This window comes from Oncorhynchus nerka, linkage group LG4, assembly GCF_034236695.1.
Source record: "Oncorhynchus nerka isolate Pitt River linkage group LG4, Oner_Uvic_2.0, whole genome shotgun sequence".
Lineage (NCBI taxonomy): Eukaryota > Metazoa > Chordata > Actinopteri > Salmoniformes > Salmonidae > Oncorhynchus > Oncorhynchus nerka.
The window spans coordinates 45,533,508-45,558,802 of record NC_088399.1 but is presented as its reverse complement, the minus strand read 5'-3'; the positions used below and the strand labels follow the sequence as shown (position 1 = coordinate 45,558,802).

The 25,295-nt window shown below is 42.8% G+C and overlaps 1 protein-coding gene across 2 annotated transcripts in view; it reads left to right on the top strand.

The window, feature by feature from the left end:
• Nucleotides 1-1,923: 1,923 nt before the first annotated feature.
• Nucleotides 1,924-25,295, top strand: part of LOC115128162 (potassium/sodium hyperpolarization-activated cyclic nucleotide-gated channel 1-like) — a 45,410-nt gene continuing 22,038 nt past the window's right edge. The window contains exons 1-3 of one of the 2 annotated variants that reach the window (XM_065017585.1): nt 1,924-2,188; nt 5,968-6,114; nt 12,924-13,164. In XM_065017585.1, coding sequence (XP_064873657.1) covers nt 2,174-2,188; nt 5,968-6,114; nt 12,924-13,164 — 403 coding nt within the window. In that variant the 5' untranslated portion in view covers nt 1,924-2,173. Of the gene's footprint in view, nt 2,195-5,967; nt 6,115-12,923; nt 13,165-25,295 lie in introns of both variants that reach the window. The other variant, XM_065017584.1, reaches the window with a different exon arrangement.

The window sequence follows — 25,295 nt, the reverse complement described above, 5'->3', positions numbered from 1 at the left end:
TGAAAAGGTTGATATGGTTACTTAAACAGTTGTGACGTTTTGTTATTATTTCAGATTTGTAGAGGAAGATTTTATATGCTCTAACTTTTTGTACAAGTTGATTTCAAAGTGGTCAAAGTAGCTGATGTGTCAAAGTTACATTGTTTACAGTGAATGTTGGTAGTTATGATGTCACAATGGGGAGCTTTAGAATGTTGAAAAAAAGTCCCATTAAAGTGAATGAAGATGGGCAAAAAGTTTAATAGTTTAAAAGATATCAAAATGTTGTATGCAAGAAACCTAATCCAGATCAGTCTACATATTATAAAGCTTGAACGGGGTAAGAGGAGTAACATGCGTCAGAAGAAGAAGAAAAAATCAAAAGTATGCGTCGTAAGTCCCACATAATAAAAAGTCAGAAGTATGTCAAAGATTTAAGTGGGGGCTTTTACTTTGCGATCCCCACAATGATATAACGACATAAGACACAGTAAGAAACGGTAACTGAAGAGCTCCACAAGGGGGCAGAGCAGAGCTATGCTAAACAGGCCAAATTAATACAGAAGCCATGGTCATGATAAGGCCAGGGCAGCTTCAAAGGATACAACACAAGCGAATACCTATCTGACACTATTAGCATTGTTTTAGCTAATATAATAATATAGCTAGTTACATAAGCACAATTGAGTATGACACCATAAAGGTTATATAATTAGTACCTCACTTGTCCATGGTTATAAGGAAATACACAGAGAATACATTACGCTCCATGCATAGCTATAACCGGTGTGCTACAGTAGAAATGTCATAACATGGTATACAGAAACTGTTATGATGATGTAATAAGGCACTAACTTTAATAGGAACGCACGCACGTCCGAAGTAAGTATTAGTAAGGAAAACAACAATGAAGGCAATGTTGGCGCCAGACAGAAATTATGCCAGGGGGGGAAAAAAGTTTGGGCTGGTTCTGTTCTGACTGGAGATGAGCAAATGTCTGACAACTTGACCAGGGGAAACACTCCTTTGGCTCTCATCGAAAAAAGAAGTTTGTCCGACTCATCTAGCTTATCCTCGCCTACATTAGCATTGCATGCCTTAAATGTAAATTGTCGGCAACCGTGAAATGGGCTACTTCTATGTGAATTGATGAAGAGGTGGAACATATCTCATGTCAAACTGTTGATGGAAAACAAAACTGTTGTTTCAAAATCATTTTAAATTGAGATGTTGAAATATAGCCTATAGATAATTAGCATTCAGCGTGCCTTGGTTTGAGGGCAGCACGGATTATCTGTCCTGTTGCGTATCACTACAATTTTGGAACACTTAGCACATAAAAAAACTAATGCTGAGGTGATCATTAGAGATATTTGGAACTCAAGTGTGAAACAGTTAAAACAGGTTTTAACAGTATTCCTACTGTAGAGATTGACTCTAGATTGAATGTTGTGACAGCTGAATGACTCCATTAGGGCACAGCACCCTGCAGAGAGACTGGCTCCAGATCATATTTAGTGACCCCATATCCTACCATATGACAACCAACCCTCTGAGACATGACAACAACCACAGTCAAGACACACTCTGAATTATGCATGGCATGTCTTTAGTACATGAATTAAATTGCTTAATGTTCTCATTTGTGAACCATTTCAGGAAACTAGGCGTATGTCACAATTCACTACTTCACAAGAGAGCCATTTGAACGTTTATTTTTTATTTTGTATCAAAACATGTTTTTTTGGGGCAGAAATGCCTTCTGGAACATGTGAACTTTCATGTCCCTTAATAATAACAAAATTGTTTTCCATCTGTAAATACGAATACAATTGTTAATTACGAGCCTTGTTGGTAAACTACAGAAAAAGAGAGCAACCTTACTACTAGCCATGATTGGCTAAGATAATGAGTGGGCTGGACATGCCAAGTTCAGAGTTCAGATTGGTCTACCAAATAGATGGCTTTTGTGTATTTGAGCTCAGTCTGTTTTAGTAATCCTGTCGAACACTGATTTTTTTAAATGTAGCTGCATAAGTGTTGATCTCCACTTTTTGGAGGATCGAGATTTGAAATCAGTGGAATTAGAGTATGATAACTAAAGAGATGGCTGAAACACCTGTTTCCATAATACGTCTTCAAACTAAGGGCATTTGTGGCATGGATCCGTGACAGAGAGAGGAGTCTATCAAGCATGATGATGTATACTGTATGGGTAAATTTTCAGATATTACACGTTTCAAACAGAAAGTGATTTCATTTTAAACTGAAGTGTACCGTTAGATAGCTAGTTAACATTAGCTGGCTGGCTTCCTAGCTAATGCTACGTGTATAACGTTGTTATTCATCGTTGTTTAATGTTAGCTGGCTGGCTCGTGGTGTTTGTGCCATCACGTTGTTTACCTAGCTAGGTTCATTGTTTACCTAGCTAGCTAGCTACCTGTCTTAAGCCAACGTGTACTGATAGCTAGCATTAGCTGGTTGGCACCCTAGCTAACGTTAGGTGTCTGGCTCATTAGTTAACGCGACATGATGTGTGTGATATTACATGTTGTTTACCTAGCTAGGTTCATTGTTTCCCTAGGTAGCTAGCTACATGTCCTAAGCTAAAGTGTACAACACCCGTTGAATGTGGCCGGTGTTGGTAAACCTCGGCAAAAAACATAATGAAATTGTTGCCAGCTGAGCTGGTTAGGCTATTTTCATTTTATCCAGAGGTAAACAAATCATCGGCCAGAGCATCAAGTATGTGCTCTGAACGCTCAGAGAATGAAACGAGATGGGTGGGGCTAAATCTCAAGAGGGTGCGAACGATGCTGAATGGGTGTAGACGAAGAAGAGCTCTCTCACCGAAACACTAAAATGCAATTTTTTCAAAATTGAGTTTACAAGTTTATCAACTTTCAAAGCATAATTACTTTCACATTGTTCCTCAAATGCATTGTATGATATACAATTTTGTAGCTCTCAGTCTCTACTTTTGTTCAATGTAAAAAACAGAAATTTAAATTTCGCTACATAAGACCGAATCCAAATGGTGAGTCACATTTACATTTTTAGATTTGAGTCATTTAGCAGACGCTGTTATCCAGAGTGACTTACAGTTAGCACATTCATCTTAAGATAGCTAGGTGGGACATCCACATATTACAGTCATAGAAAGTACATTTTTCCTCAATGAATTAGCAATCAGTAGAGTCAGAGCTAGAAGGGAGGGGAGGGTCAAGTGCTGGTTAAAATGCATTATTTGTTTTATTTTGGGGGGAGGGAAGGGGATTATTTAAGATACTGTTTGAAGAGGTCGGGTTTCAGAAGTTTTTAGAAGATGGGAAGGGACTCTGCTGTCCTAGCTTCAGGGGGAATCTTATTCCACCATTGGGGTGCCAGGACAGAGAAGAGCTTGGACTGGGCTGAGCAACAGCTCCCGTAGGGGTGGGAGGGCCAAGAGACTGGAGCTGGCAGAATGGAGTGCTCTGCTTGGGGTGTAGGGTTAGAGCATAGCCTTAAGGTAGGGAAAGGGGCAGTTCCACTTAGTGTTCCATAGGTAAGCAACATGGTCTTGTCGTGTATGCGGATTTAGACTGGAAGAAAGAGGAGTGTGCGGAGGAGCGGGATGACATGAGAGAACTTGGGAAGGTTGAAAACCAGGCTGGCTGCAGCATTCCTGATAAGTTGCAGAGGATTAGTGGCACAAGCGGGGAGCCCAGCCAATAGCGAGTTGCAGTAGTTCAGACGGGAGAGTTCAAGTGCCTGGATTAGGACCTCCGCCTCTTCCTGTGTGAGGTAGTGTTACTCGGATGTTGAAGGGCATGAATCTGCAGGACCGAGTCACTGCTTTGATGTTTGCAGAGAATGACAGGGTGTTGTCCAGGGTCATGCCAAGGTTCTTTACACTCTGGGTGGGTGACACTGAAGAGTAGTCAACCATGATAGAGAGGTCTTTGAGCGGGCAGGCTTTCCCCTGGAGGAAGAACAGCTTGGTGGGCCGACAAGTTGAGATATCTGCCAGGCACACAGAGATGTGTGTCACCACCTGGGTGTCAGAAGGGGGGAAGGAGAAAAGTAGTTGAGTGTCATCCGCATAGCAATGATAGTAGAGACCATTTGAGGATATGACGGAGCCGAGTGACTTTATGTATAGAGAGAAGAGGAGAGGGCCTAGAACCGATCCCTTGGGGACACCAGTAGTGAGAATACGTGGTGCAGAGACAGATCCTCTCCACATCACCTGGTAGGAGCAGCCTGCCAGTAGGATGCAATCCAGGAGTGTGCAGAGCCTGAGACGCCCAGCCCGGAGAGGGTGGAGAGGAGAATCTGATGGTTCACAGTGTTGAAGGCAGCAGATAGATCTAGGAGGATGAGAACAGAAGGAGAGAGTCAACTTTGGCAGTGGGGAGAGCCTCCGTGAACCATCTTGAAGCCTGACTGTTTAGGGTCAAGAAGATCGTTCTGAGTGAGATAATGAGTAAGTTGATCAGACAGCATGCTCAAGTGTGTTGGAAAGAAAATAAAGACGGGTACATGTCTGTAGTTTTTGATGTCAGATAAGTCAAGTGTTGGTTTCTTGAGAAGGGGAGCGACCCGGACCATTTTGAAGTCAGTGGGAATGCAGCCAGTGATCATGTATGAGTTGATGAGGGAAGTGAGGAATGGGAGAAGGTCTGTTGAGATGGTCTGGAGAAAGGGGGAGGGAATGGGGTCGATCGGGTAGGTTGTCAGTCGGCCAGACCTCACTAGTTGCAGGATTTCTGGAGAGTGGAGAGAAAGAGGTTAAGGCATAGGGTAGTTATTTGTGAGTGAGACCTGTGAACTCAATAGGCTGAGTGATTGTGTAGTGGATGTCATCAACCTTCTTTTCAAAGTGGTTGACAAAGTCATCTGCAGGGGGGGGGGGTAAGAGAGGAATGTGTGGGTATGGCGATGTTTCTGCTGTTAGGCCTAGTGCTGCATTACGTCATGGCAGAGTTTGCAAAACAATGGCTACCCAATTGAAACAAATAATCATGACGTATAGTTCTGTCAGGTAAGCCAACTTTGCAGTTAACCCACAATACGGTTATCATTAACAACGCTAACTGGCTATAGACAAACACGCACACCAAACAGACAGACAGGGGCAATATTGCTGGATATTAATTGGCAGATATTGTGTTACGTCTGGATTTTTAAGCCAATAGTGGCCAACCAGGGGTGGGAAAATGTCAATGTGGCTCTGATTGTATAGTAGCCCGGAGCTTTATGTTTATGAAATTTTGTGGTGAAAAATGTATGTACTTTCAGAATTCAAATCAAATCAAATGTATTTATATAGCCCTTGTTACATCAGCTGATATCTCAAAGTGCTGTCAAGAAACCCAGCTTGAAACCCAAAACAGCGAGCAATGCAGGTGTAGAAGCATGGTGGCTAGGAAAAACTCCCTAGAAAGGCCAAAACCTAAGAAGAAACCTAGAGAGGAACCAGGCTATGAGGGGTGGCCAGTCCTCTTCTGGCTGGAGATTTTAACAGAACATGGCCAAGTTATTCATATGTTCATAAATGACCAGCATGGTCAAATAATAATCACAGTAGTTGTCGAGGGTGCAGCAAGTCAGCACCTCAGGAGTAAATGTCAGTTGGCTTTTCATAGCCGATCATTAAGAGTATCTCTACCGCTCCTGCTGTCTCTAGAGAGTTGAAAACAGCAGGTCTGGGACAGGAAGCATGTCCGGTGAACAGAATTGATTGGCGAGCTACTCATATGTGGGCTGCGATCTACCTATTGGAGACCCCTGATGTAGTAGATCTCTCTTGTTTACGTGAGATCATGGGTAGCCTATATTTAGAGTGAGGAGAGAGACAATTGTTTAGGCCGGAGTGGAAGCCTCGCTCAGAAGAGCCTCAGGCTGTACTTCATAAAATCAAATGACAATCAATGTGACAGCTTTTGTTGTCTGTTATTTTCAGTTCAATTGGTTTATTGACATTATCTCTTCTCTCCATCTTTACAGTACAAACAAGTGGAGCAGTACATGTCATTCCACAAGCTACCTGCAGACATGCGGCAGAAGATCCATGATTACTATGAGCATCGCTATCAAGGCAAGATCTTTGACGAGGACAATATCCTGAGTGAGCTCAACGACCCTCTCAAAGAGGTGAGAATGATGTTGTTTGTTGTATTTGAAGGTCTGTCCCAAATGGCACACTATTCCCTATATAGCAAACTACTTTAGGCCACTCACTTCAAAAATGGTGCACGATATAAGGAATATGGTGGCATTTGGGATGAAGTTAAGGCTTTGTGAATGGACATTTGTTACAGTAATTCATTCTGCAACAACAAGGCAATATTTTCTTCATACAATCTCTAAGCATCTCTAATGGAGCAAACATGGAGTGTTGAGTGGTTTTATCTCTAATTCATATATATTTAATTCATTTATGACATATTCATACTTTAGATATCATACAATGACCAGGTGAATTTTTGTCAACGAATGAATCGTCATTAATATTCAGCTGAAAATATCTCTGTAGAGGGTTTTTGTTAATCTCATGTGCTCTGTAACAAATTTAAAGGACAAACTGCAAAACAATAATCACTACAACTGGTGGAACACAATCTGAACATTAATCAGTGTAACAGATATTTTTATTGGCATAAAGACATTAAGTTGCTCAAGAATGCAATATACAGCGAGATACTGTACATAGAAGTGAGATACATGAAAGTGAGATTATATTTTAATCTGATTAGTGTTTATGCCCATTACACTAGAACCGCTGGGCCTCGAGGGACCCCCCTTCAAGCTAATGAGCAGTCATTCTGACTGCAACATTCTAATAGTGTAATGAATACATTTATACAAAAAAGTGTAATTTGGTTAGGTCAGGGTAAACTGACAACACTTGTTTGATTAGGTGGACTGGTGGATATACAGTGCCTTCAGAAAGTATTCAAAACCCTTTACTTTTCCCACATTTTGTTGTGTTACAGCCTGAATAAAACATTTATTAGAATTAGGAATTTTCTGTCATGGCCTACACACAATACCCCATAATGTCAAAGGGGAATTATGCTTTTCGAAATGTTTACAAATGATTTAAAAATGAAAAGCTGAAATGTCTTGAGTCAACGTTGTTATGGCAAGCCTAAATAAGTTCAGGAGTAAATATTGTCTTAACACTAGAACCACCTGGCCTTTCAGCATATAAATTCATGCTAGAGAACGGTGAATGGTGTTTTCCAGCTAATTGATTGCATTTTGGAACTGCCTGCTGCTGTGTGCGCATTTCTGCACTTATAATGTTAAGCTAAACATTCTGAAATACACATCAACAACCGTTGTTTTATATAGCTTAATAACAAAAAATATTGGTGGCTGACTAAATACTTTTTGCCCCACTGTATGTGTACACAAACAAAATCATGGCCATTAATATGGAGTTGGTCCCCCCTTTGCTGCTATAACATCCTCCACTCTTCTGGGATGGCATTCCACTAGATGTTGGTGAACATTGCTGCAGGGACTTGCTTCTATTCAGCCACAATAGCATTAGTGAGGTCGTGCACCAAACTTTACAATTGGCACTATGTATTGGGGCAGGTAGCGTTCTCGGACTGCCAGACGGCGAAGCATGATTCATCACTCCAGAGAACACAATTCCACTGCTCCAGAGTCCAATGGTGGCGAGTTTTACACCACTCCAGTCAACGCTTGGCATTATGTACGGTCATCTTAGGCTTATGTGCGGCTGCTCAGCCATGGAAACCCATTTCATGAATCTCCCGACGAACAGTTCTTGTGCTGGCGTTGCACCCAGAGGCAGTTTGGAACTCTGTAGTGAGTGTTGCAACTGAGGACAGATGATGTTTACATGCTACATGCTTTACAAGCTACATGCTACAGCCACTTTGAAGCTGAACCGTTTCCATTTCACAATAACAGCACTTAGAGTTGACCGGGGCAACTCTAGCAGGGAAGAAATTTGTCGAACTGACTTGTTGGAAAGGTGCCATCCTATGATGGTGCCATGTTGAAAGTCACTGAGCTGGCCATTCTACTGTCAATGTTTGGCTATGGAGACTGCATGGCTTTGTCCTCGATTTTATACACCTGTCAGCAATGGGTGTGGCTGAAATAGCCGAATCCACAAATTTGAAGGGGTGTCCAAATCAAATCAAATGTATTTATATAGCCCTTCGTATATCAACTGATATCTCAAAGTGATGTACAGAAACCCAGCCTAAAACCCCAAACAGCAAGCAATGCAGGTGTAGAAGCACGGTGGCTAGGAAAAACTCCCTGTGCCAGGTGGAGACTATAACAGAACATGGCCAAGATGTTCAAATGTTCATAAATGACCAGCATGGTCAAATAATAATAATCACAGGCAGAACAGTTGAAACTGGAGCAGCAGCACGGTCAGATGGACTGGGGACAGCAAGGAGTCATCATGTCAGGTAGTCCTGGGGCATGGTCCTAGGGCTCAGGTCCTCCGAGAGTTAGAAAGAAAGAGAGAAGGAGAGAATTAGAGAACGCACACTTAGATTCACACAGGACACCGAATAGGACATGAGAAGTACTCCAGATATAACAAACTGACCCTAGCCCCCCGACACATAAACTACTGCAGCATAAATACTGGAGGCTGAGACAGGAGGGGTCAGGAGACACTGTGGCCCCATCCGATGATAGCCCCGGACAGGGCCAAACAGGAAAGATATAACCCCACCCACTTTGCCAAAGCACAGTCCCCACACCACTAGAGGGATATCTTTCCTGTTTGGCACACTATCAGTGACTCAACGCACACTATGTTTGTCTATTGTTGTGACTTAGACGAAGATCCGATCAAATTTGATGACCAATTTATGTAGAAATCCAGGTAATTCCAAAGTGTTCACATACTTTTTCTTGCCACTGTATCTTAGCCAGTAAGCTTGCCAGCCAGCTAATGTTAGCTATTTAGCCAACTGTTAGCCTAGCCAACCACCACGGTTATGGTCTGCAAGCTAGAGCCCAACTAGAAGGCCATTATCCCTGAGTCGCCTCTTCGATGCTGACGTTGAGACTGGTGATTTGTACTTGTCCTCTTGCTCACTTGTGCACCGGGGCCTCCCACTCCTCTTTCTATTCTGGTTAGAGCCAGTTTGAGCTGTTCTGTGAAGGGAGTAGTACACAGCATTGTACGAGATCTTCAGTTTCTTGCTCGAATGGAATAGCCTTCATTTCTCAGAACAAGAATAAACTGACGAGTTTCAGAAGAAAGGTTTTTATTTCTAGCCATTTTGAGCCTGTAATCGAACCCACAAATGCTGATGCTCCAGACACTCAAGTAGTCTAAAGGAAGACAGTTTTATTGCTTCTTTAAGCAGAACAAACATTTTCAGCTGTGCTAACATAATTGCAAAAGGGTTTTCTAATGATCAATTAGCCTTTTAAAACAATAAACTTGAATTAGTGTAACGATCGTCGTTGGAATGAGAAAAAAGCGCAGCGTGGAAATTGTTCATATTTAATGTTCACAAAAAACACTCAAACAAAATGACAAACGGAGAAAACGAAAGCGCAGAGTTCTGTCAGGGAAACAACCTAAACAGAAAACAATCACCCACAAAACACAGGTTGGAAATTGGCTACCTAAGTATGATTCTCAATCAGAGACAACGAACGACACCTGCTTCTGATTGAGAACCATACTCGGACAAAAACGTAGAAAATATAACCTAGAAAAAAGAACATAGACAACCCACCCCAACTCACGCCCTGACCAACCTAACACAAAGACATAAAATAAACTAAGGTCAGAACGTGACAAATAGCTAACACAATGTATCATTGGAACACAGGAGTGATGGTTGCTGATAATGGGCCTCTGTACTCCTATGTAGATATTCTATAAAAAATCTGCTGTTTCCAGCTTTCCAGGAGTCATTTACAACATGAACAATGTCTACACTGTATTTCTGATCAATTTGATATAATTTGTATGAACTTTTTTTTTTTTTTTTTTCAAAATCAAGGACATTTCTAGGTGACCCCAAACTTTTGAAGGGTAGTGTATGTAAATGAGCTATATCTGTATTTTATTTTCAATACATTTGCAAACATTTCTACAAACATGTTTTCACTTTGTCATTGTGGGGTATTGTTTGTACATCTAGTTAACCCATTTTGAATTCAGGCTGTAACACAACAAATTGTGGAATAAGTCAAGGGGTATGAATACTTTCTGAAGGCACTCTCTAAGCCTGTCTGCACCATCTTGCAGATGTCCTCCAGCACGGTTAGTCTCCAATGAAGACTGACATTAAACAAAGTCTGTAGGCTGTACAGTTTAAATTAGTCATATTCAAAGTTGACTTAATATCTATCAATGTGCTCAATTTCATAAAAAGGTAAATGGTAGTCAAGATATTTGTTACAGTTTTCTTCTGTCGAAGGAGAGGAGGACCAAAATGCAGCGTGGTTATTCATAAACATCTTTAATAAAGATGAAAATACAAACAATATACAAACACAAGCACCGTGAACCTAAACAGCCCTATCTGGTGCAACAATCACCCACGAAACACTCAAAGAATATGGCTGCCTAAATATGGTTCCCAATCAGAGACAACGATAAACACCTGCCTCTGATTGAGATCCACTCCAGGCAACCATAGACTTTCATAGACTGCTATAATATACCACAATCCCATAACCTACAAAAACCCCAAGACAAAACACACCACATAAATAACCCATGTCACACCCTGGCCTGACCAAAATAATAAAGAAAACACAAAATACTAAGACCAGGGTGTGACAATATTAGAATAATATTACAATGTCTATAGCATTCATGAAAATGTATTTCACAATATAATTTCAAGTTTAATCTGATGTGTCATTTTTCACTCTGAATGAATTTCAAGAAGGGTCAGGTAACAGTCAAACAACAATCGATATTGACATTTCACTATAATTTCAGTCATGTTACTAGTATGCAAATCAGTCTTATTTGTATACTAGTAACATGACTGATAGTAAAATGTGTTTCAGCATGGAATTGAACATCAAGGTAGGTATTCTGGTAATAATCAAATAGTGCAAATATCAATTGCCATAGTCAACGCAATCGTATTTTTTCCGGCCAAGGTAGGATTTATCCTCCACCCTCATTCTCTTCCGAACTTCTTCTTTCCACTTTTGAAGGTTATTTTGTTTTCTTGGCTGGCCCATTCTCCTCCCCCTTTGATGTGCCACTACAAGTTGTAAATAAAAATACAGACAAAAAAAGGTATTTCTAGTATATGGCACAAAATGCTCGCTGAGCTGATACCCTGACTTCACTGTATGGCAGATGTGCTTATAGGCCCTGTCATAAAAACAGAATGACATTTAGACACAGACACAGAGACAGAGAGTTATAAGAGAGCTGATGGGATGCTGTGCTGGACTGACCGAACTGTGCTGGACTGCCTCAAACAAGGTTCTAAAGACTGAATGTCTAGTGGAAGCCTTAGGGAGTGCAATATGACCCCATAGACACTGTATATTCGATAGTCAATGAGATGAAAAAAATGAGATGAAAAACTACAATCCTCAGATTTCCCACTTCCTGGTTGGATTTTTTCTCAGGTTTTTGCCTGCCATATGAGTTCTGTTATACTCACAGACATCATTCAAAAAGGTTTTAGAAACGTCAGAGTGTTTTCTATCCAAATATACTAATTATATGCATATTCTAGCTTTTATGGCTGAGTAGCAGGCAGGTTCACTTGGGCCCGCTTTTCATCCAAAATTCCGAATGCTGCCCCCTACCCTAGTGAAGTTAAATGGATAAAGTCTAAAGATTGTTTCCCCACTGGAGTCGGGCCTGACCAGGCTGGGCTGAATACTGGGTATCTTAGTCATTATTCATTGTACATGATTGAGGTCAGAACCCATGGCTTTGGCTGGCCCACTGCTACTGTTGTCTCAGTACTGAGCTAAAAGCATCAAGCACAGCCAGACAGGAGACTGGCTGATGTCACTTTGGCTTGGATGCTCCCATTGGAGAGTCATCATCCCTCACAAGAAGTGAGTAAGGGGTTATAGTGGAGCAGTGAAGGTCAGGCTCTGTCAGTTTGTCTCTCTGCATGGCAGACTGAGGAGCGGAGGGTTGAGGTGCTTCTCAGTAAAACATCTGAATGGCACAGTGAAGCTACAGAGACGGAGACGTAGGAGTAGAGGGAACTGGAGAGGTGGGTAGGGGAGGTGCTAGTAAGTAAACATCCCAATACAGGAAACAATCTCCAACAATATCTGAGAGTTGATGTGTCTGAGAAGACGAGAAAGATGACTGGCTTTCACTGAGGTCAAACTCATCATCATCAGAAAATAGTTCCTGACCATTTTCTACAGAACCTTTTTTTCCTTATACCTTGAACATGTATCAAGCTAAAACATGGAAACAGAGCATTTTATTAACCATCCCTGAATGACCCCATACATTAAGCAATCGCTGGTTGTGTCTGAGGAGACCAGAATGACCGGCCTCTACTGAGGCAATGATCATCATATTCAATAGACAATAGCACACAAGTTCCCAAAAGAGTAATGAAAAGTGGCTCAGAGATATTAAAAGCGGATCTTATAGACGTAGCTATCATACATTCAATCAAATACAGAGAAAATATGTAATCTGAGATTACCTGTTTTACTTGGATGAACTCACATTAAAATACTACAATTTGTTATGGTGTTTTATTTAACCAACAGAAAATAGAAATTGGAGAACCTTCAAAAAGACATTGCCTTCCTGGATTATTCATCTGACTAAAATCCAATAAACAAATTATTCATGATTGAAATCTAATAGAGTAGAGGGACACGTCAGGGTTGACCGATATCACCACTCTTATTCCCTTTTGTTATAGTCATACAATTCTTTAAGTATTTAAGTACCAAAAACTATATATATCTTTTTTTTTCAGGAAATTGTGAACTTCAACTGCCGGAAGCTTGTGGCTACCATGCCACTGTTCGCCAACGCAGACCCCAACTTCGTGACGGGCATGTTGAGCAAGCTGAAGTTCGAGGTGTTCCAACCCAACGATTACATCATCAGAGAGGGCACCGTGGGCAAGAAGATGTACTTCATCCAACATGGTGTGGCCAGTGTTATCACCAAGCTCAACAAAGAGATGAAGCTGACTGATGGCTCCTACTTTGGAGGTACGTAGAGAAAACAGAAAAACAAAGACATCCTGCATGTTTTCTATGGTACCAATTTTCACTTAGACAGACACCAAGCTATAATACGGAAAAAGGGAACTGTGTCAAGGACCACTGTGTAGGCGTACTCAGACTCACTCCATCCACTCAAATCCTCTTTTGCCTTTGCTTTGATGTTTGTCAAGTCCCATCACTGCAGATAAAACATTTTGGGACTGGAGTTAGCTTCTCATATTACATAACGTTCATCTGGATGGGGTGGTGGAAGGCGGGGTTGAGGGGGATGAAGAGAGGACAGGCCAAGCCAGGGATCAGGACTCAGATCACCCAGAGGACAAAAAAAGGTTGCATGTCTGTCTGCTCTGCATTGGGGTCTGTAGCAGCAGCCAACAGGGAATATTCCTTCTGCGTAATTGAGGGAGTAATTCACCCATCCTGTTAGAACATTATACAAATCATCAAATATTTTTCCATTGAACTATCCATTTAAAAGGCAGTTGTTTACATTTCCAAATTATCTGGGATGTCTCCTTGTGCAAAAGAGAGAGAAGCAGGCTAACTATTTTTAGAGGGACATTTAATTTTTCATTTGATCCAAGTTCAACCCCCCCTTCCCACGGAAAGACAACTTAAGATTCTAAGTATATCTTCTGGCTGTGTGGCATGCAATCATGTAATCTTCCAGATAGATATGGCCTGCCTGGGAAGAAAGATGTGAATCAAGAAATTAATGAGTGGACGATTTTTTCATTCAAACTCCCTGCTGTCCGAATAACCTCACATCCGATTATTTACTCCAAACATCGAATTGAATTAAAACCAGGTAAAAACAGCGAAGCAATCAGAAACAGTACCATACCGTGCATTTGATGCATGTTAGATACACAAATGTATTGTATTGTAATCAAATAAATCATTGACAAATAAATTCTCTGAATTCATTCAGCTTTCATGTCATTATGTTGCGTGGGCACAGTCAGACTTGTCCTGTCCTGACACAGCACAAAACAATACTGTAGACATTTACATTTACATTTAAGTCATTTAGCAGACGCTCTTATCCAGAGCGACTTACAAATTGGTGCGTTCACCTTATGACATCCAGTGGAACAGCCACTTTACAATAGTGCATCTAAATCTTTTAAGGGGGGGTGAGAAGGATTACTTTATCCTATCCTAGGTATTCCTTCAAGAAGTGGGGTGTCAGGTGTCTCCGGAAGGTGGTGATTGACTCCGCTGTCCTGGCGTCGTGAGGGAGTTTGTTCCACCATTGGGGGGCCAGAGCAGCGAACAGTTTTGACTGGGCTGAGCGGGAACTGTACTTCCTCAGTGGTAGGGAGGCGAGCAGGCCAGAGGTGGATGAACGCAGTGCCCTTGTTTGGGTGTAGGGCCTGATCAGAGCCTGGAGGTACTGAGGTGCCGTTCCCCTCACAGCTCCGTAGGCAAGCACCATGGTCTTGTAGCGGATGCGAGCTTCAACTGGAAGCCAGTGGAGGGAGCGGAGGAGCGGGGTGACGTGAGAGAACTTGGGAAGGTTGAACACCAGACGGGCTGCGGCGTTCTGGATGAGTTGTAGGGGTTTAATGGCACAGGCAGGGAGCCCAGCCAACAGCGAGTTGCAGTAGTCCAGACGGGAGATGACAAGTGCCTGGATTAGGACCTGCGCCGCTTCCTGTGTGAGGCAGGGTCGCACTCTGCGGATGTTGTAGAGCATGAACCTACAGGAACGGGCCACCGCCTTGATGTTAGTTGAGAACGACAGGGTGTTGTCCAGGATCACGCCAAGGTTCTTAGCGCTCTGGGAGGAGGACACAATGGAGTTGTCAACCGTGATGGCGAGATCATGGAACGGGCAGTCCTTCCCCGGGAGGAAGAGCAGCTCCGTCTTGCCGAGGTTCAGCTTGAGGTGGTGATCCGTCATCCACACTGATATGTCTGCCAGACATGCAGAGATGTGATTCGCCACCTGGTCATCAGAAGGGGGAAAGGAGAGGATTAATTGTGTGTCGTCTGCATAGCAATGATAGGAGAGACCATGTGAGGTTATGACAGAGCCAAGTGACTTGGTGTATAGCGAGAATAGGAGAGGGCCTAGAACAGAGCCCTGGGGGACGCCAGTGGTGAGAGCGCGTGGTGAGGAGACAGATTCTCGCCACGCCACCTGGTAGGAGCGACCTGTCAGGTAGGACGCAATCCAAGCGTGGGCCGCGCCGGAGATGCCCAACTCGGAGAGGGTGGAGAGGAGGATCTGATGGTTCACAGTATCGAAGTCAGCCGATAGGTCTAGAAGGATGAGAGCAGAGGAGAGAGAGTTAGCTTTAGCAGTGCGGAGCGCCTCCGTGATACAGAGAAGAGCAGTCTCAGTTGAATGACTAGTCTTGAAACCTGACTGATTTGGATCAAGAAGGTCATTCTGAGAGAGATAGCGGGAGAGCTGGCCAAGGACGGCACGTTCAAGAGTTTTGGAGAGAAAAGAAAGAAGGGATACTGGTCTGTAGTTGTTGACATCGGAGGGATCGAGTGTAGGTTTTTTCAGAAGGGGTGCAACTCTCGCTCTCTTGAAGACGGAAGGGACGTAGCCAGCGGTCAGGGATGAGTTGATGAGCGAGGTGAGGTAAGGGAGAAGGTCTCCGGAAATGGTCTGGAGAAGAGAGGAGGGGATAGGGTCAAGCGGGCAGGTTGTTGGGCGGCCGGCCGTCACAAGACGCGAGATTTCATCTGGAGTTTGAGGGGAGAAAGAGGTCAGAGCACAGGGTAGGGCAGTGTGAGCAGAACCAGCGGTGTCATTTGACTTAGCAAACGAGGATCGGATGTCGTCAACCTTCTTTTCAAAATGGTTGACGAAGTCATCTGCAGAGAGGGAGGGGGGGGGATTCAGGAGGGAGGAGAAGGTGGCAAAGAGCTTCCTAGGGTTAGAGGCAGATGCTTGGAATTTAGAGTGGTAGAAAGTGGCTTTAGCAGCAGAGACAGAAGAGGAAAATGTAGAGAGGAGGGAGTGAAAGGATGCCAGGTCCGCAGGGAGGCGAGTTTTCCTCCATTTCCGCTCGGCTGCCCGGAGCCCTGTTCTGTGAGCTCGCAATCAGTCGTCGAGCCACGGAGCGGGAGGGGAGGACCGAGCCGGCCTGGAGGATAGGGGACATAGAGAGTCAAAGGATGCAGAAAGGGAGGAGAGGAGGGTTGAGGAGGCAGAATCAGGAGATAGGTTGGAGAAGGTTTGAGCAGAGGGAAGAGATGATAGGATGGAAGAGGAGAGAGTAGCGGGGGAGAGAGAGCGAAGGTTGGGACGGCGCGATACCATCCGAGTAGGGGCAGTGGGAAGTGTTGGATGAGAGCGAGAGGGAAAAGGATACAAGGTAGTGGTCGGAGACTTGGAGGGGAGTTGCAATGAGGTTAGTGGAAGAACAGCATCTAGTAAAGATGAGGTCGAGCGTATTGCCTGCCTTGTGAGTAGGGGGGGAAGGTGAGAGGATGAGGTCAAAAGAGGAGAGGAGTGGAAAGAAGGAGGCAGAGAGGAATGAGTCAAAGGTAGACGTGGGGAGGTTAAAGTCGCCCAGAACTGTGAGAGGTGAGCCGTCCTCAGGAAAGGAGCTTATCAAGGCATCAAGCTCATTGATGAACTCTCCGAGGGAACCTGGAGGGCGATAAATGATAAGGATGTTAAGCTTGAAAGGGCTGGTAACTGTGACAGCATGGAATTCAAAGGAGGCGATAGACAGATGGGTAAGGGGAGAAAGAGAGAATGACCACTTGGGAGAGATGAGGATCCTGACCAGAAGCTCTCAGGGCTGAATCTGATTAAAACATAGTGGACCCGTGAAACTGTAACACTTTACCTGACACCCAGCATTATAACAAGTTATGACACATTCATAAACATGTCATATTTCACAACCACTGACATAACTTGTCACAACCTATTATAAAATGGTCATAACACTTTCATGACACTTATTTAGACCTGTTGTGACATATACTGTACTACGTTATTCAATAGCTGGTTATGACTCCTACATAAGTATCAAAACCTACCACACAAGACAAAACATTACATTACACCATATCCTACGTGGTAACAGTATGTTTATGATATATAAAATCTTTTGACATTTACCTTGTTAGAACTACCCCTCCCGGCTCTGGGAGAATTGTCATAAGCAACCGCTGAATAGCAGAGCGCAACAGTCAAAAAATATTACTAGAACATATTCATATTCATGAAATCACAAGTGAAATATTTTGAAACACAACTTAGTCTTTTGATAATCACCCTGTCGTCTCAGATTGTGAAATTATGCTTTACAGCGAAAGCAACACAAGCGTTTGTGTAAGTTTATCGATAGCCTAGCATAGCATTATTTCCACTTAGCATCAGGAAGCTTGGTCACGAAAATCAGAAAAGCAATTAAATTAACCATTTACCTTTGATGATCTTCGGATGTTTTCACTCACGAGACTCCCAGTTTGACAGCAAATGTTCCTTTTGTTCCATAAAGATATTTTTTATATCCAAATACCTCTGTTAGTTTGGTGAGTTATGCCCAGGAATCCACCGGAAAAAGCGGTCACGACAACGCAGACAAAAATTCCAAATTATATCCAGAAACATGGCAAAAGTTTTTTATAATCAAGCCTCAAGGTGTTTTTCAAATATCTATTTGATAATACACTGCTCAAAAAAATAAAGGGAACACTAAAATAACACATCCTAGATCTGAATGAATGAAATATTCTTATTAAATACTTTTTTCTTTACATTGTTGAATGTGCTGACAACAAAATCACACAAAAATTATCAATGGGAATCAAATGTATCAACCCATGGAGGGTCTGGATTTGGAGTCACACTCAAAATTAAAGTGGAAAACCACACTACAGGCTGATCCAACTTTGATGTAATGTCCTTAAAACAAGTCAAAATCAGGCTCAACGCCTGGGCATGCTCCTGATGAGGTGGCGGATGGTCTCCTGAGGGATCTCCTCCCAGACCTGGACTAAAGCATCCACCAACTCCTGGACAGTCTGTGGTGCAACGTGGCGTTGGTGGATGGAGCGAGACATGATGTCCCAGATGTGCCCGTTTGGATTCAGGTCTGGGGAACGGGCGGGCCAGTCCATAGCATTAATGCCTTCCTCTTGCAGGAACTGCTGACACACTCCAGCCACATGAGGTCTAGTATTGTCTTGCATTAGGAGGAACCCAGGGCCAACCGCACCAGCATATGGTCTCACAAGGGGTCTGAGGATCTCATCTCGGTACCTAATGGCAGTCAGGCTACCTCTGGCGAGCACATGGAGGGCTGTGCGGCCCCCCAAAGAAATGCCAATCCACACCATGACTGACCCACCGACAAACCGCTCATGCTGGAGGATGTTGCAGGCAGCAGAACGTTCTCCACAGCGTCTCCAGACTCTTTCACGTCTGTCACATGTGCTCAGTGTGAACCTGCTTTCATCTGTGAAGAGCACAGGGCGCCAGTGGCGAATTTGCCAATCTTGGTGTTCTCTGGCAAATGAAAAACGTCCTGTACGGTGTTGGGCTGTAAGCACAACCCCCACCTGTGGACATCGGGCCCTTATACCACCCTCATGGAGTCTGTTCCTGACCGTTTGAGCAGACACATGCACATTTGTGGCCTGCTGGAGGTCATTAGGCAAGGCTCTGGCAGTGCTCCTCCTGCTCCTCCTTGCACAAAAGCGGAGGTAGCAGTCCTGCTGCTGGGTTGTTGCCCTCCTACAGCCTCCTCCACGTCTCCTGATGTACTGGCCTGTCTCCTGGTAGCGCCTCAATGCTCTGGACACTACGCTGACAGACACAGCAAACCTTCTTGCCGCAGCTCGCATTGATGTGCCATCCTGGATGAGCTGCACTACCTGAGCCACTTGTGTGGGATTTAGACTCCGTATCATGCTACCACTAGAGTGAAAGCACCGCCAGCATTCAAAAGTGACCAAAACATCAGCCAGGAAGCATAGGAACTGAGAAGTGGTCTGTTTTCTCCACCTGCAGAACCACTCCTTTATTGGGGGTGTCTTGCTAATTGCCTATAATTTCCACCTGTTGTCTATTCCATTTGCACAACAGCATGTTACATTTATTGTCAATAAGTGTTGCTTCCTAAATGGACAGTTTGATTTCACAGAAGTGTGATTGACTTGGAGTTACATTGTGTTGTTTAAGTGTTCCCTTTATTTTTTTGAGCAGTGTATATCAACCGGGACAGTTGGCTTTTCACTAGGACCGGCAAGAATCACTCTGAGAGCCCCCATCTATCCACTTACTCTTACAATGTGGTCATTCACGCTCATTCTTCAAAATAAAGGCCTGAAACTACGTTTAAAGGCTGTAGACACCTTAGGGAAGCCATAGAAAAAGGAATCTGGTTGATATCCCTTTCAATGGCCAATAGGGATGCATAGGAACACAGAGCTTTCAAAATAAGAGTCACTTCCTGATTGGATTTTTCTCAGGCTTTCGCCTGCAATATCAGTTCTGTTATACTCACAGACAATATTTTTACAGTTTTGGAAACTTTAGAGTGTTTTCTATCCTAAACTGTCAATTATATGCATATTCTAGCATCTGGTCCTGAGAAATAGGCCGTTTACTTGGGAACGTTATTTTTCAAAAAATAAGAATAGTGCCCCCTAGCTTCAAGAGGTAAAATTACATTGTAATTGCAAACACATTGATGTCAGACATCCACCTACCCCAATGCTCTGTTGCTGATGACTGGGATGAATGCAGGAGCAGATTTCAGGAGGAGGACAAGATGGCAATGTATCTGATAGGCCTATCTGGCATATATGACTTTGATGGTCATAATGCTTCTTGACAGTGTCATGGCGTGTATTTTCTTAGTCTAAGTAAAGTGACAGAGGATGGTCATAATGCTTCATGACAGTGTCATAAAGTGTATTTTCTATGATGAAAAATTATGAAAAAAACATGACTAAAGAATTCATTACAACAAAACAAATTATTTAAGAAATAAACGTTCAAATGAAAGGAAACTTCTTGGCAGTGAAAACACAAATTTGAATAAATGTGGGGTTTGACACTTATGTAGGTGTAATAACCAGCCATAAAATAACACATATGTCATAACAGTATTATGACAAGTTATGTCAGCTGTTATGACATACAGTTGAAGTCGGAATTTTACATACACTTAGGTTGGAGTCATTAAAACTCGTTTTTCAACCACTCCACAAATTTCTTGTTAACAAACTATAGTTTTTGCAAGTCGGTTAGGACATCTACTTTGTGCATGACACAAGTCATTTTTCCAACAATTGTTTACAGACAGATTATTTCACTTATAATTCACTGTATCACAATTTGAGTGGGTCAGAAGTTTACATACACTAAATTGACTGTGCCTTTAAACAGCTTGGAAAATTGGCTTTAGAAGCTTCTGATAGGCTAATTGACATAATTTGAGTGAATTGGAGGTGTACCTGTGGAGTCTGGTTCATCCTTGGGAGCAATTTCCAAATACCACGTTCATCTGTACAAACAATAATATGCAAGTATAAACACCATGGGACCATGCAGTCGCTCAGGAAGGAGACACGTTCTGTCTCCTAGAGATTAATGTACTTTGGTGTCAAAACTGCCAATCAATCCCAGAACAACAGCAAAGGACCCTGTGAAGATGCTGGAGAAAACAGGTACAAAAGTATCTATTTCCACAGTAAAACGAGTCATTTATTGACATAACCTGAAAGGCCGCTCAGCAAGTAAGAAGCCCCTGCTCCAAATCTGCCAATAAAAAGCCAGACTACAGTTTGCAACTGCACATGGGGCAAAGATCGTACTTTTTGGAGAAATGTCCTCTGGTCTGATGAAACGAAAATAGAACTGTTTGGCCACAATGACCATCGTTATGTTTGGAGGAAAAAGGGGGAGGCTTGCAAGCAGAAGAACACCATCCCAACCATGAATCACGGGGGTGGCAGCATCATGTTGTTGGGGTGCTTTGCTGCAGGAGGGACTGGTGCACTTGAGGGAGAAAAATATGTGGATATATTGAAGCAACATCTCAAGACATCAGTCAGGAAGTTAAATCTTGGTCACAAATGGGTCTTTCAAATGGACAATGACCCCAAGCATACTTCCAAAGTTGTGGCAGATTTGGCTTAAGGACAAAGTCATGGTATTGGAGTGGCCATCACAAAGCCCTTACCTCAATCCTATAGAAAATATGTGGGCAGAACTGAAAAACCGTCTGCGAACAAGGAGGCCTACAAACCTGAATAAGTTACATCAGCTCTGTCAGGAGGAATGGGCCAAAATTATCCCAACTTATTGTGGGAAATGTTTGACCCAAGTTAAACAATTTAAAGACAATGCTAACAAATTCTGATTGAGTGTTTGTAAACGTCTGACCCACTGGGATTGTGATGAAAGAAATAAAAGATTAGATACATCATTCTCATTTCACATTCTTAAAATAAAGTGGTGAATTTTTACTTGGATTAAATGTCAGGAATTGTGTATTTGGCTAAGGTGTATGTAAACTTCTGACTTGAACTGTATTATGACATGGGCAAATTAAGGCTCTAATCAGAATGGGTCACAGCGAGGGTGCAGTTAGCAGCTCCATCTAGAGATTGTACTGTAGTGTACTGCTTCAGCTCTGCACTTTTTGTTAACGTCCCAAATGACACCCTATTCTCCATATAGTGTACTACTTTTACCAAGGCCCAATAAGGCTCTGGTCAAATGTAATGCACTATATAGGGAATTTCAGGGGTGTCAACAGTGAACTCTGTTTAGGTTGAGCTTGATGTGTGTGGTGGTGGCACTGTAAGCCCCCAAATGAATGGGAAATCTAATTTAAATTAAACAAAGCTTCCACTTGTTTTGATGCACAAAGTGTGTGTGTGTGTGTGTGTGTGTGTTGCCAGTCATTCTACCATGTTATGCTGAAACCAGGCCCCTTTTCCGGCCAGCTGCCCATCTGGTGGGGGTGATATTTTTACCTCATCTGTTTGTCTTTGCATGAGTATGGCATTAAGAGATGAGCTCTAACTTGGGAGCAGCTGGTCCATTCAGGAAACTCCTTACTTCCCCTCCACTGAACCACACTATCAGCATCATAATATAGCGGCCATTGGACCAGCCCATAACCGGCAATGCTCGGCTAGCTGCACCCAGTGCCACTGAATATCATTACCATATTGGATTAGCATTAGTCAGGAGACTCACTACTTCCCCTCCACTTAACCACATTATCAAAATCATAACATAGCCCAGCTCTTGGGTCCATGGGGAAATGAGATGTATGACACATGAAGTGATGGCAAATTACCCAGGGTACCCCAGGGGTCAATGGTGATGACATATGACAGGAAGGGGCGATGAAGAGACACGTCAGATCATGTGGAGCGGTACTAACCGGTGAGTCACACTCTCCTAGGCCTCACACTTCGAGGCCTGGTTGTCCAGATGACTAGTCTTCCTCATTCCCACAACAGATCTGGGTTCAAATTCTATGAATATTATTTGAACCCAGGTCTGCTTGTCATCAAGAAGACTTTGCAACAAGGCTGGATGCCTGGGCTCTGTTCCCACACTGTTTACCCTGAAGGAGATACAGGACAGGAGAGATAAGCTAACCGATTGTCCACTCATTTGTGAGAGTGACAGAAACACCTTCTCTTTGCTCGCCCACTCAGGCGGCTAACAGCTAACCTTCCTCCTTTCCTCTGTGCCGCCAGCCACAAACTGTAAAATACTACAATTAACCCCAAATACAACCAACTCTATATCTGCTCTTAGCTGCTGTGTATTTGTTATTGCTAGCTCATTATTTTTTGTCTCTCTCTTTCTCTATGAATAGTATACTTTCTCTTGGACTGGGATGGTAAGGAAGTAATTAGAGTGAAGAGGTTATGAGTACAGAGGGGGGACGGTGTGGCAGTTTGGCTCTGGCTGTGTCCCAAATGGCATTTCCTATGCAGTGCATTACTTCTGACAAGAACCCTATAGGCACTACATAGGGAACAGGGTGCCATTTCAGACACATCCAGTGTGGCCGCCTCCTGTCATGTTGCACCCCATGGAGTCTCTCTGTGCCAACATAGATTGCATTTATGAGGAGATTTTTCCATTGTAAGAGCACTAACACCTTGTTCACACTCGCAGCTTGAGCGTTCTGTTTTCATATCCTGCGGGCTACAGCAGGCAGCTCTAGCAGCTAACACTTTTCACAAAGGAAATCTAGGCTGTGAATGTCAAGGGCATTTTCCTCTAATAAATCATACCTCTTTTCATTCACTGTGCTACTAATATGACTCACTGTTCTGCTCTAAAGAAAATATTGCAGCATATGGACATGTTTGTCTATACACTATCAATAAATAGTAACCCTATGTTAAGGGAATTTTTATCAATGATGACTATGTATACATTTCAATCAGGACTGACTAATCAGAATACTATTATGTTACTGTATATGTATGAATTTTCTTTTTAATCCTAGTACTGAATATAATGTGTGTAAATATAATCAAGAATTAGAACAATGACTGTCTGTTCCTTGGTAGAAATGAATTAACTATATCGCCAGACTGGCTAGAATGCTTATCTACACAGGCTGACCTTGGCTCTGGACGATGTGGGAAGGTTTGAGAACTATACAGCCTCTGAACCAGTGTCAAGAAGAGACGGAACAGTTTAGAAAACGCTGTCGTCATTTTTCAGTTTATAACCTGTGGTAAAATGTGTAATGAGCAGTACTCTCGTGAATAAAAGCTGCTGGTTGACTTTAAGACTCGGCTCTATCAATTTTATACAAATAAGGATCATACAAATCCTTATGAATTGACAGAGTGTTTGATTTTAATTGGGTATTAAAACAGAGGAATTTAATTCCTGCAACACCCTAGCATCAGCTAACATCAGCTAGCCCCTGGGGACAAGATGTGCAAGGTTTACTTTCCCAGTGACCCTCTTTTCTGATAGGTCTGTTTGGATGGTCTGACCCCACAGTAGCAGGGTTGATAATTACCTTTCCTGAATTAGATCCAAGAATAGCGTCAGTCAAATGTGATGGGTAACATGTCCATGGGCAGAGTGATTGATCTTGGAATTAGGGAAGCAAGTCTAGCACATTAGGTCCCAGTGGCTAACATACTGTACATGTCATCTGGGTAGGTACTGAAGGTCTGGTTAGGTACTGTCTACCACTTCGATAGGAAGCAAAAGTATTGGGACTACGCTCGCTACATACAGGCCAAGCTGAGGGGAGCTGAGAACCAGCACCTCAAATATTTTACTGCTTGAGCTCCTTTTCCTCTTATAGAATATAAGCTGGAAAGTGTTGCAGAGTTCCTGCACCTGTATATAAACAGCACCCAAATTAATACTAGCACCTATTTCAGTCCAAGTCAAGCAATGAGGCCAGGATTCAATCCATCAAATATTAACTATACCTGTGCACAGCTATAGACTTTTAAAGGCAGTTGCCCTGATGTCATAAGGTGAACGCACCAATTTGTAAGTCGCTCTGGATAAGAGCGTCTGCTAAATGACTTAAATGTAAATGTAATGATCACTGAGATCATGATCGCTGCAATTGCTGTGGATGTCGGCTCAGGAAGAAATCATCTTCAAAGTTCAATCACAGTTCACCAGGTTGTAATCTGTCTTTGTTTTAATCCTGGCCACTGTGTCTATACTGTATACAGTATGTACTGTACATACTCAACACTAGCAGTATCAGCAACCAGCAGTACATAGTGATTTTTCCGACTCATCAGCTCAAAGTGACAACATGATGAATTGACTCTGCATAGCTCTAGTTACAATGCAGCGACCATCATTTTATTGACATGCACATTAGGTTATCATGCCACCAGATCCAGCTGTACCTTGGAAACTGCTCATTCTTCATTTATATGGTAATTTGTCCAATGTTGGAGGTTGCACACCCCAGATTAGGTTAGAGCTGGTCTTTGTTATGGCTGTAATTACTCAGTCCATTGGTTCGTCCCACCCTGTGTGTCTATCAGAGATCCTCTGTTCTAACAAACAAAGGTATTACTGACAATGGAACGCATTTTGGCCATGAAGCCTTAGTCAGCATAGACACCAAACAGAAAGAGTTTATAAGTAGTGTACACAC